An 11,173-nucleotide genomic window follows, 5' to 3' on the forward strand; every position below is an offset into this window, starting at 1 on the left:
TCACGGAGACACTGCTTCCACGGGCTGGCGAGGAGGCCTGGGAGGGAGGCAGGCTGCCCAGGCGCCACCCGCCCCCTCCCAAGGCCCCCAGTCAGGTGTGCAGGGGACTCGGGAAACACTTTCTAAGGAAGTGTGGTGGGCACTTGCCTGGGCCCAAGAACGTGCCTCAGTGTAGGCGCTCACGAGACAGGTCCCCAGCCAGGCCCACCTCGCTGGTCACTGCGCCGGACACCCCCCCGAGCTGGCACCCCCAGCAGCAGAACCTCGGCCACGAGGCTGGGCGGGAGGCAAGTGTCCAGGTCCGGGCCTGGCCTGGGCCCTGGGTGCCCCAGGCTGAGCCTGCTCTCCCTTTGAGGCGAGGGCACGGCCGCGCATGCTAGCTCCTCCCCCGCCTCCACGAGGAGCGCGCCCTCCCCACCGGGCACAAAACACACCAACACATGGGCAGAGGCCTGAACAACTTTATTTTCGTGCCAACTTTGGCTCCCAGCCACTCAAGAAAGGGGTGGCCACGGAGAAGGTCGACCCAGCCCCCTCCCCTCTGGTGCCACCCCACCCCACCCTGGGCCAGAGAATGCCCTGGACGCCCTCCGTGACGAGGCGAGCCCCCGCATGGCCCTGCAGGCCTCACAAGACTGGCTTCTGGCTCCTGCCACCCTTGCCAGCTCGTCCTCAGGCCTAGCAGGCCCTTCATCACGGCGTCCAGGACGAACAGGCGGGCAGGGGCTGGAGCTGCGGGGCGGAGTGCCCGGGAGGGCAGCCGGGCCCGAGGGAATCACCCGGAGCGGGGGTCCCGGGACACGACCACCCAACAGGCTGTGTCTTCCAAGTCAGAGAGAGGACTCTGCGCACCGGAGCTGCCCGCCGGCTCGGCTCCAGGCTGCCTCCCCATCAGACAGACAGACAGACAGACCAGCAAGCAGCATTTCAGACACCAGGGAGGGGAACCCACGGAGCCGAACTGCGGCCCGACGGGCCTCGGGATGATCGGGCTGTGGTGCGACTGTGAGTGCAGTGTGAGCATGAGTGTGTGTGCGTGTGTGGGTGTGTGTGGTGGGGCGGCCTCCTCCTCTGGACTCCAGCAGTGAGCAGGGCCAGCTAGAGCCGGGCAGCCTCGGCCAAGCCCACCCGGTTCTGGTCCCGGTCGAACACGGTGTAGTAACGCCCGATGAAGACGTCGCCCAGGATCCAGAGCGGCCCGCCAGGCGGGGGGATGTCCATGCCCATGAAGCCGCTCAGGCACACGGTCGTGCCGGCCTGCGACACCTGCGCCGGCAGCAGCGGTCACCACCGGCCACCACCCGCGCCGCGCCCCAGGGCGTCTGCACCCGCCCGCGGCCCCGCTCACCTTGAGCGCGTAGTCCTCTGGGGACAACGCGTAGTCCTTACCCCCCAGTTTCACGGTGACCTGAGGCAGGCTGGACACCTTCTCGCAGGGGATCATGTACTGCGGGGGTGGTTAGAGGGGAGCCGGTGTACGGGGTGGGCCCGTCGGCGGGGCTCCCCGCCTCCCCAGCCCTGCCGGCGCTCACCTCGCCCTGTATCAGCGGCACGGCCCCGATGGCCTTCTGCAGCTCCCGCACCTCCTCCACAGGGCCCACGATCAGGGACGTGCCTGTGTCCACGATAGCCTCACAGCCTCCCTTGCACACGGTCAGACTGCTGCCCACATCCAGCCTGCGGAGAGGGGCGGGAGCCTGAGTCCCCTCCCAGGGCCACTGGAGCCCCTGCCTGCCCCCAGAGGACTAGGTCGTGAGCAGAGTTAGGGGGGCGCAGGAGCCAAGGACAGGTCACCCAAGGGAGCTGTGTGCGGGGGGGCCACTGGCTGGACATCGGGAGGTGGCAGGAAGCACCTGGGGCTGGCAGGACACGGGGCCCGGGTCCCCTTGGGCCAGCCCTCCGCAGCCCCCACAAGCCCTGCTGTGCCAAGGCCACGGGCAGGGCCCCCACGGGCCACGGCCCACCCCGCGGGGCCGAAGGCGGGACCCGCCCCACGCTCACTGGTCCATGTGGATCTGCCAGTAGGCCTGGCGGGTAACGTTGTGGAACATCAGGCTGCCTCTGTAGTACTTGGAGTCGGTCCCGCCCAGCATCAGCTCGCCCCCGGGCTGGGCTTTCGGGTCCCTGCGGGGAAGGAGGAGGCAGTCAGATGCCCTGCCCGCCTCTGCGCCAGGCGTCCAGACTGCGGGTGGCGGGGCTGGACGGGCACGGGGGTCAGGGCTGGTGTGGGGCCCTCAGAAGGCGACCCAGAGCAGGGCCCTTCCTGGGCGTGCAGGGGTGGGAGGATCTGGCGGGGGGAGGGGGGCTCCAATCTCACACCCAGGGATCGCAGGCCAAGCCCCTTCCTGACAGGAGAGCCTGCCTCGGCTGCAAGGGATCCAGCCTGCCCCCCGAGGACAGCCAGGGTTGGGCCAGCAGGCAGAGCAGGTCGTGAGTGCTAGGAGCCCCGGGGCGGGGACCTCACGGGCCTGGAAGGAAAAGCAGGGGCTCCCAGGAGGAGGGCCGGCTGCCCCGAGCAGGGCGGAGCCTCTGCGCCCGCCCCCGGCCCTCTGCACCTGCCGCTCCGGAGGACACTCTCCACCCAGACCACCGTAAGACTGGCTCCCACTTCAGATTTCAGCTTCTGACCCTCCCCACCTCTTAGTCACACTCGTGGTTTCAGCATCATCTGCCCAGCTGTCTCCAGTGCTCACCAAACTTGTCCTCCGCCCATCGCTGTGGCTGCCACCTCCCGTCACCTCCACCACCCACGTGTGGAGGACACATGTACCCTCCTCAGCCCTGCCCTTGCAAGCCAGCCGCCCGCCCCCACTTCCTGCCCGAACCCGCGCCCGGGGAGTCACGGAGCTGGGCCATCTGTCCCGACCTCAGACCTGGCCAAGCTCCTGGGTCCTCTGCACCTCGTCTGCCTCTCCAGGACCCGAGGGCTCACATGCACCCAGCACCTAGCCGGCAGCTCGGCCCCAGCAGCTGCTCAGTTTTTGCCACTGACTGAGCAAGGGACAGAGACCAGCATCCATATAGAGACCGGGCCAAAGGCTCTGGGCTGGAATTCCACCAGAAGTGCCCAGGTCGGACCCAGACGGGGCATGCGGGGCGTGGCGACCAGTGACCAGGAGCAGCAGGCTGCCGGCCCACCCCCTGCCCGTGCCCCGCCCTACCAAAGCTGCACTCCCCCCCTTGGGGGCTCCCTCCCAGGACCTACAGCACCATCGTGGGAAGAGGCCAGGGGCTGGGGGACTGAGACACCCTTTCCAACGACCCCTCCCCAGTGTGACCGGCACCAAGCGTTGCTTCTACAACGTGGGAGCCTCGCCCTGAGCTCTCCCAGGGTCACCCCCATGGGAAAACCCCAGCTCCCTTGCCTCCAGAGCTCCTGGCACAGATCAGGGCTCGTGGCCTGATCCCCGCTGGGCCGAAAGTGACCCAGGGGCAGGGAACAGCCTGCCTGTCACCGGGCCCAGGAACATCAGGCAGACTGACCGGAAGGGTCCCTGGCCCAGCTTGGGCTGTCACAGGAGGCAGGCCCAACGACCAAGATCCCAGATCCAGGGCCAGCCGGCTGGGGGACCCTGGTTCGGGGACCCCGGGGAGACCCAGCCTTCGGTATGGCCTGTCTGCCTGTGAGAGGGCGCCGACCCATCGGGCAGTGAGAGCTGCGGCTCAGCGCCTGGCAGGGGACCGCAGGGAAGGCTGGCACGACGGAGCCCCGCCCCCGCACCTGTTCAGGAAGAAGGAGAAGACGTTCTTGTCCACCAACTTCTGCTGCATCAGGTTGTCGAAGACAGGCAGCACGTTGTTGACGGAGATGCGGGGGTAGGCCATGCCCAGAATGCCGTCGAACTTGGCCGCGATGAAGACCACACCAGGCTGCTTGATGGCCTCCCCGAAGGTCTGCCTCTGCACCGTGACGCCACCCGGGCTGGACGAGGATGGGTTACAGGGTACCTGCGGGCCACGGACAGCGGGGATCAGGCGCCGTGTGGACACCGAGCCTGACGCTGGGCCCCAGGCGGCCCTCACCCCCGTCCCTGCACAGGCAGCCACGGCCACGAAAGCCAGCTCGGTCGGTGCCCATCATCTGGAGCATGGGACTCGGCCCCGGAGTAAGGGCTGCTGCCCCTGCACTGGACCCGGGTGGGGAGAGTGGGGTGCGGGGCCCATGCTCTGCTGGGCCAGTTTCAAGGACAGCTGCAAAGCGGGGGAGCAGGGAGCCGCGCACTCCTCCTGAGCTCAGGCCCTCCCACCCGCCCGCCCCCGCCCTCGCCCTGCCCTCGGGGAACCCTGGATCTAACCCTGGACTCAAGGCCATGCTACCCCCTCCCCCAAGCCAGGGCGGAGACTGCAGACACACACAGAGCAGGATGTGGGAAGAAAGGGCTGCTTGGGGTTGACGCTGGGGGCGGAGGAGGGCTGCGCGACATCCTGTCTCAGGCTCAGAGGGAGCCCGGCAGAGGCCCCCACTCCCGCCAGGCAGACATGGAGGGGCAGGGCGGCCCCGCCAGGCAGGCTGGAGGAAGGGTCCTCCTGCCACCAAGGCTGGGGACAGGCCTCCCGCGGCCTTCATGGGGCTGGGGGCTGGGAGGGGACTAACTTCTGCTCTGCTCTGCTCCCCACAGCTCCCAACCCAGATGCCTCCTGTGGCCGGGCATCAGGGGATCCGCCCGAGCAGAGCCCATGAGGGCGCCGCCCTGCTCCCCAGGGAGGCGGGCGCATCCTGCGGGCACCCCGCAGCCCTCCCCAGATGTTGCCCGACACCCTTGGCAGCTGCCCCTGGTCGGCAGCTCTGGCTGCGGTGGCCCCCCGCCGTCCGCCGGCTCCTCTGCCTGGCTGCATGGCTAGGAGCCTTGCCACTCGTCACTCGCCGGTCCTGGGCCCAGACCCCCGCCCGGCACTCTCGCTTCTGCAGTTGGGGGCTCTTGGCCTGCCTCTCCTGCCAGCCTTTCCAGCATCACCTGGCCGGCACATGGGACCACGTGCCCCCGTCACGTCCCCCCACGAAGCTTGCCCAGCTGTTCCACCTCCGGGCCTCTGCTCAGCTGAGACCCTGGCTGCCCTGTTCAGCGGACCCCTGCCTGGCCTTGGTGTCAGGGGTGAATCCGCCGGCCTGGCGAGCGGCCCTGAGACACTCACCGACACAGTGTCCTGGCTCAGGTACCCCGAGAGGCTGCCCGAGCCGTAGTGGATGTCGAAGGTCGTGCCGTTCTTCACGTAGGTGCTGGACTTGTCGCTGTTGTATTTGCGGTGGGTCCCTGTGCCGAGCGGGACTGTCAGCCTGCCTGCCCGGCCCCACTGCAGCCTCAGTCCTCCCGCCCTGGACCAGCCTGCTAGGCCCCCGCTGCCTGCTGCGGCCCATCCAGCAAGCCCCCGGGCGGGTGGTCCAGCCCATGACCCCCACGGTCCCGTCCCTAAATCAAGGAAGGGAGGAGGGTGGAGAATCCGGAGGGGCCGCCTGTTGGGTGTGGCCAAGAGGTGGGAGCGGCAGGTGGTCCAGGAGGTCCACCTAGACATCTCTGCCCTAAGACGGGAGAGGGTGGGCTGAGGCTAGACGGCTGGCCTCCAGCGCCTGAGGGGACAGCAAGCAGCCGGTGGGGGCGGCACGCCCCTGCCCGGGGTCCCTCCCTCTGGGGTCTACGGCAGGCCCCTGGGACAGACGGACTCACAGCAGGCGATGTCCAGCAGCTTGCAGTGGATGGACGGGACCCACAGGTTGGCAGAGCCGGTGTCGAAGACGACTGTGAAGCACTGCGGGGGCGTCCCGATGCCGATCTCCCCGTAGTACTGGGCCTGGGGGTGGGGTCTGTCAGGGCAGGGCACGGGGCTCCCCACGGGGCTGAGAGAAGGGCCAGGCCGGGGGGGTGTGCTAGGGTGGGAAACGGGGAGAGAGAAGACCCAGGCCAGGACAGGGGCCCGGGGCCAGGTGGGCTGTCTCAGCCGCCTACCCCGCCGTCCCCGCCCAAGCCCTCGGCCGGGTCCAGGGCTCTGGGAGGGAAGGCCTCCTCCCCAGCATGAGGGTCGAGTGACAGCCTGACCCTGGGCCCTGAGACCCCCCTGGGCCGAGCCTGGAGGGCCCCGGGCAGAGGGGTCCAGGGGGCCCTGGGGAGGCGGCGCACAGGCAGGCTGAGTCCCTCAGTGGTGGGCACGCCGCCTTCACTGCCCTGGGCCTCAGTTTCCCCCTCTGCACACAGGGCAGCAGAGGCAGCCTGGAGGCCCAGATGTGGGGTGAGGGCTCTGGTGAGCATGAAGGGGGCACACGCCTCCAGGAGAACCCCATCCTCAGCCCCTCAGAGATCAGGGGCACAGGCGTCTATGAGTCTGGGGTCCGCTGGGCCCTGCCGTCCCAGGGACGGAGGCCAGGCCCCAGGTCGCTGCAGGGCTCTGGCTCCAGGACCTCTGGGCATCTCTCTCCAGCCGCCTGGCTCCAGGGAGCAGCAGCCACCACTGACTCACGACCCAGCAGAAGTGTCTAGACTTGGGGTGGGGGGGTGCTAGGGGTTCGGAGCATGACTCAGCAAATCTCCATACCCGTGGTACGCTCGCACATGCTGTCTGTCTGCGTGCATACTGGGGGGCAGGGATCAGGAACTGGTCCATCAGGCCCCAGGCAGACCCCCCCCGCCACTGCCTGATCACATGCCTGCAAGAGGCCACAGCTTCCTGGCCCGGGCTCCAGCCAGGCAGGACAGAGGGCGCAGCTACCTGCCCTAAACCTGAGTGGCCCAGAGGCCGGATGGCAGCGAGGGGCTGGCTTCCCGAAACTCAGGTAGTGGGGGGGGGGCGTGGAGAGGATGTCACCTGGGCAGCCCCAGAGGACCTGGCCCCAGAGCTGGGACCAGGGTGGCCTGCCCCAGCATGCTGTGTGTTCCAGAACGTTCCACCTCTGAGCTGGTTCCCCCCCCTGCGAGCAGTGGGCACACAGGCTGGTCACTGACCAGAGAGGAAGATAGGGTGCAGGGCCTGGGCCGTGGTCGCCACAGGCCTTCCAAAAAGACAGGCAAGATAAGCACAGAGGCTCCAGGGCAGTGGGTGCCTCCCAGGCAGGCGGGCCCAGGTGAACTGAGCTCAGGGACCCCCAGCCCCCACCCACAGCCTCGCGGGCAGGCCCGGGCCTGATTCTGGGCTTCTCCGCGCCGGGCCGGCTCCCCCATGTACTGCAGGGGCTGGGGCAGTCTCGCGGGGCCGGCCACCAGGATGAAGATGCCAGCCCGGCTCTGAGCTGATGCTCGGTGGCAGGAGGGGAAGCAGACGTCAGGGAGGTGCTCAGCTGCTCCAGCCAACCCTCCTAGCCCCCTGGGCCAGGATGGGCAGAGGGGCTGGGAGCTGGGGCCAGGAAGTCACAGCCCTCAGTCAGGAGGGCATGGTGGAAACGCCCATCACAAGGGTGGCTGGGTAGAAGCCCCGCCCCCCACACGGATGAAGCTCGCAAACCACTGGAGGCTGAGAACACAGGATTTCACCAAACCCACACCGGCTCAGGAACGTTTCCTCAGAGCCAGCTCCTGCCCGCAGTGCTGTGGGCAGTCGGCGGGCTCCCCCAGCCCCAGGCTGCCTCCCCGGCCCCCACACTCACATCCATGTAGTTCTTGAGCAGCTCGGGAATTGGCCCCTGCCTCACAGCAGGCTCCCCAGTGGCATACTTCGAGATGGGGCTCTTGGCGATCAGGTGTTCCACGGGGCCCATGGCCTCCGACATGGTCCGGCGGATGGACGTGAACTTGTGCAGTGGGATCCTGTCAAGACGGGAGGCAGGCTCGTCAGGGCTGGCTGGTGCACAGCCCACCGGGAGGCTCCCACACCCACGACCAAGCTGGAGGTCCAGCGTGCCTGCTCCCCGCCCCGCCGCAGACCCCGGGGGCTCCAACACGCACCGCTGTGGTCTCCTATCCCCACACTGAATGGGTCCAGGGTCAGCGGTCAGCTATCGCGTCTGCCCAAAGCCCTCCATGGGGCCCCATCTGCCTGGCCCGCCCCACCCAGATCCCCCAGAGATGGTCCCAGCTCACCAGTCCGACTTGCGGGGTGGCCACCCTCTGGCCGCCAGACGGGACTTCCAGGCCACCCACTCCAAGCAGCCAGCTCTCCCTGACCACCCCCAGGCCCCTCACAGGACCCCCCTTTCCTTCCAGTCCTTACCCCAGGCCGCACTGAACCCCGTCACTCTCTCCCCATTAAGCAGGCCACTGGAGGTCAAGGTTGACACTTGGGGCCTGGAGGTGGGGGCTGCTAGGCCACACTCCAGGCAAGGCCCGGTGCCCCTCCTTGGAGGACCCTTCCCGGGAGCCCCACCACCCAGCACACACGCCAGCCTGGGTGGTGTGCCCAGCAGCAGGGGCACTGTGAGGGGTCCTTCTCCACCCCCAGCTCCCCAGGGGTCTGAAATTGCCCCAGGAGGTGGGACAGGAAGCCACCTGAGCAAGAGCAGCTACTTCCCAGCCTGGGGATCTGGGAGTTCAAGGTCGCAGTGGCTCCTCCCAGCAGGCCAAGGGCATGCTCCAGGAAGATGTGGGCCTGGCCTCTTGCCTAAGAAGGGACAGGCTGGGGGAGCCTGGGCTTCTTGTCTGGGGGCGGGGGAGGGGGACACACCCTCCAATGACTAAGGAGACAGATGCCAGCAGTTCCACTGGACATGAAGACGTGGGGGCTTGGGTTCAGCTGCCCCAACCTGAGGAGCTCCAGGCTCACGTCCCCAGTGGAAGGCCTGGGGGTGAGACCAGGGCAGGTTCAGGCCTGCAGCTGCTCCCCACAACTGCTCCAGCTAGGGCTACTTGCCCCTAGGGCACAGCCCACGCAAGGGCCCACACAAGCCAGCCCTTTGGCAAGGCGCAAGCCTGCTGCAGCCCCGAGACCCCACCCCCCTGCCCACAGGCAAAGGCCCACAGCAGAGCTGGAAGAATGCCGGCCCAGGCCCGCACTAAGGCTCCAGGCCTGGGCAAGGGTGGGGCAGGGCAGAAGAGGGTGGGCCCTCCGCACCCCTCTCCTGCTGGGCAAGCAGCCTGCCTGGAGAGGCTCAGAGGGTGGGGGGACCCTCTGTCTCGCTGACACAGCATGGCACAGCCCTGGACCAGCCTGACAGTCCTCGGCCTCACTGGACCCAGTGGGGGCCCCCAAGCCTGGGGAGGGTGTGGTCCTTACTGAGGCAGCAGGTGGGACAGAGCCCCAGCCCAGCAGTGAGGGAAGCCACCCAGGGCCTGGTGCCAGCTGGGCCACTCCCCCAGACCCATCCTTAGGCTGACTCCCTCTCGACCCTGTGGGCCTCCTGCTGTCCAGAGGGTCGTCCAACTGGCTCAGGGGCTGTGGGAAGATCTCATTGGCCGAACAGACCGGGATGAGGCCAGGCCCAGTTCACAGCTGGGAAGAGAGACCCCAGGCGCAAAAAGGACTTACCCAAGCTCAGGGGCCTCCTGGGCCTGCCTCTGGGTCTCCTGTTTTCCAGCCGAGTGCGGGCCCCTGAGCACAGGCTTCCACCCTACCCGTCCTGGGGACGCTGAGCCGACTCCCAGTCACAGCCCTCCTGCTACCTCCGGTCCCCACCCCCCACCCCATGATGGCAGGGAGAAGAGGACGCGCGGACCCCCGGGAGAGCCCCGCACCTGCAGAGCTCCCCGGCCCCGCCCGCGGGTAGGCCCCACAGGAGGCCCCGGGGGCGGCCCAGCTGCACCCCGGCGGGGGCACAGGGGTGCGCGGGCGTCCGCGGGGAGCGCGAGCTGCGCGGCTCACCTGATGACCGCGGCGGCGGGCGCGGCCAGCAGGCCGAGGGCGAGCAGCAGCGGCAGCAGTCTGGGCGTCTGCATGGCGGCGGCGGCCCGGTCGAAGCGGAGAGCCCGGGAGGTCGCGAGCTTATAGCCGGGATGACGGCGCAGTTGGGCCGCGTCAGCTGACCCGCTTGTTTGCACCGGGGCTGGTCACGTGGGCTGCGGCCGGCGACGGGGGGCGGGGCCGGGCCGGCGCGGGGCGGGACCTGAGCGGTGAGGGGCGGGGCCACCCGCGACTAGGAGCTGCTGCGTCTGCTCAGGCGAGCTGTCCTCCTGTCCCCCCTCGGGCCACGTGCTGACCCGGAGAATTGCCACGACCTTGTCGGGGCAGAAGGGGACCGGGTCTGGCCCCGCTGGACCCCTCAGCCGGGCGAGGCTCCCGGAGCCGCGGCTCCTTCCCGGCCCCGGGCTCGCGGCTGGCTCCCCACGGCTCCCCAGGGCTCCCCACTCCACCTGCTCCCTCCCTGGGCGCCCTTGTTTCCAGCTCTTCCTTTGCCCTGGGAGTCTCCCAGGTGGTTTCTCTGGAGGCTCCAGCCGCCCTCATCCTCCAAGTGGCCCACAGCCCTCCCAGCCTCGGCACTGCGCCCCAGAGCAGCACCTGGCCTGGCCCAGCCCTGGTAACCCTGGGCTCTCCTCCTCTGTAAATTGGCACCATCCCTACCTGTGGCAAATCTCAAAGGCTGCCATGGAGTGTGTGTGTGTGTGTGTGTGTGTGTGTGTGTGTGTGTGTGTGTAGGTGGGGAGGGGACAGCAGGTCACAGTTCAGCCATTTGGGATCAGTTTTTACCAGCTTCTGGGGTAGGAGAGCGAGTCCCTTGGTCTGGCTAATGCACAGCCCTGTCTGAGGCCTCAGTGATCCCTTAGCTTGGGAGCTGAGTTCCTGCTGCCTAAGGGGAGAATCAGCTCCATTCTCCACCCTAGGTCGCACCCAAAGGAGGGGATGGGTGTTACCAAGGAAAGGAATTCGGACAGGTCATTTCAGAGAAGGTCACGTGAAGAAGGAAATTCAGCAGGAGAATATGCCGGGAAGTGACTGATACGGGGGTGTCGACTTAAAAAATGGCGCAACGTAAAAGTTGTCCCTTTCCTTTGGAGCAAAGCTCTCATGTAATAAGTATCTTCACTTTTAACCTGACAAACTCTATTAAGGTAGATTTTCTATTGAGGATAAGTGTCAGATCAGCCTCTTACCTAACCACTTCAGCCAAGACCACTCAAGTCTCCTACAACTGAGCAAACCCTGGTATCTTTCAACAGAGCCCCACCCAGTATCTACACCTTAGGTGAGTGTGCCCTGGTCAACCAGCATCTGCACACCACCTCCCCCCCAACTCCCCCCCAAATATCTTTCAGTTGGAAGCAGGCAGGTACCTGTTCCACCACCAAATAAAACTCAGGATTATCAACCAATATGGGAGATC

At 67.4% G+C, this 11,173-nt stretch overlaps 1 protein-coding gene across 2 annotated transcripts; it reads right to left on the bottom strand.

The window, feature by feature from the left end:
* Positions 1–445: 445 nt before the first annotated feature.
* On the bottom strand, positions 446–9,884 carry CTSD (cathepsin D). Of its 2 annotated transcripts, none has more exons than XM_027531628.1 (9): positions 9,718–9,884; positions 7,571–7,730; positions 5,664–5,787; positions 5,134–5,252; positions 3,722–3,948; positions 2,002–2,124; positions 1,533–1,677; positions 1,349–1,447; positions 446–1,266 (listed from the first exon to the last, which is right to left on the bottom strand). In XM_027531628.1, exons 1-9 carry the CDS (start codon positions 9,789–9,791, stop codon positions 1,099–1,101), a joined length of 1,239 nt encoding a protein of 412 aa, XP_027387429.1. In that variant the 5' UTR covers positions 9,792–9,884; the 3' UTR covers positions 446–1,098. The 2 variants fall into 2 exon arrangements, with proteins under 2 accessions (XP_027387429.1, XP_027387428.1); XM_027531627.1 differs by having other exon boundaries at positions 5,134–5,408.
* Positions 9,885–11,173: the final 1,289 nt, after the last annotated feature.

The sequence above is a fragment of the Bos indicus x Bos taurus genome, chromosome 29 (genome assembly GCF_003369695.1).
Source record: "Bos indicus x Bos taurus breed Angus x Brahman F1 hybrid chromosome 29, Bos_hybrid_MaternalHap_v2.0, whole genome shotgun sequence".
In the NCBI taxonomy this organism is placed as follows: Eukaryota; Metazoa; Chordata; class Mammalia; order Artiodactyla; family Bovidae; genus Bos; species Bos indicus x Bos taurus.

Bases quoted from the DNA above. Each gene is read 5' to 3' on its own strand.
- CTSD (XM_027531627.1), bottom strand. From the start codon at position 9,791: ATGCAGACGCCCAGACTGCTGCCGCTGCTGCTCGCCCTCGGCCTGCTG. The intron at 5,788-7,570 runs GTGAGTGTGGGG...CCCCACCCCCAG, and splicing joins TGCTCAAGAACTACATGGAT to GCCCAGTACTACGGGGAGAT. The intron at 5,409-5,663 runs GTGAGTCCGTCT...TCCTTGATTTAG, and splicing joins GCTGCTGGACATCGCCTGCT to GGACGGGACCGTGGGGGTCA.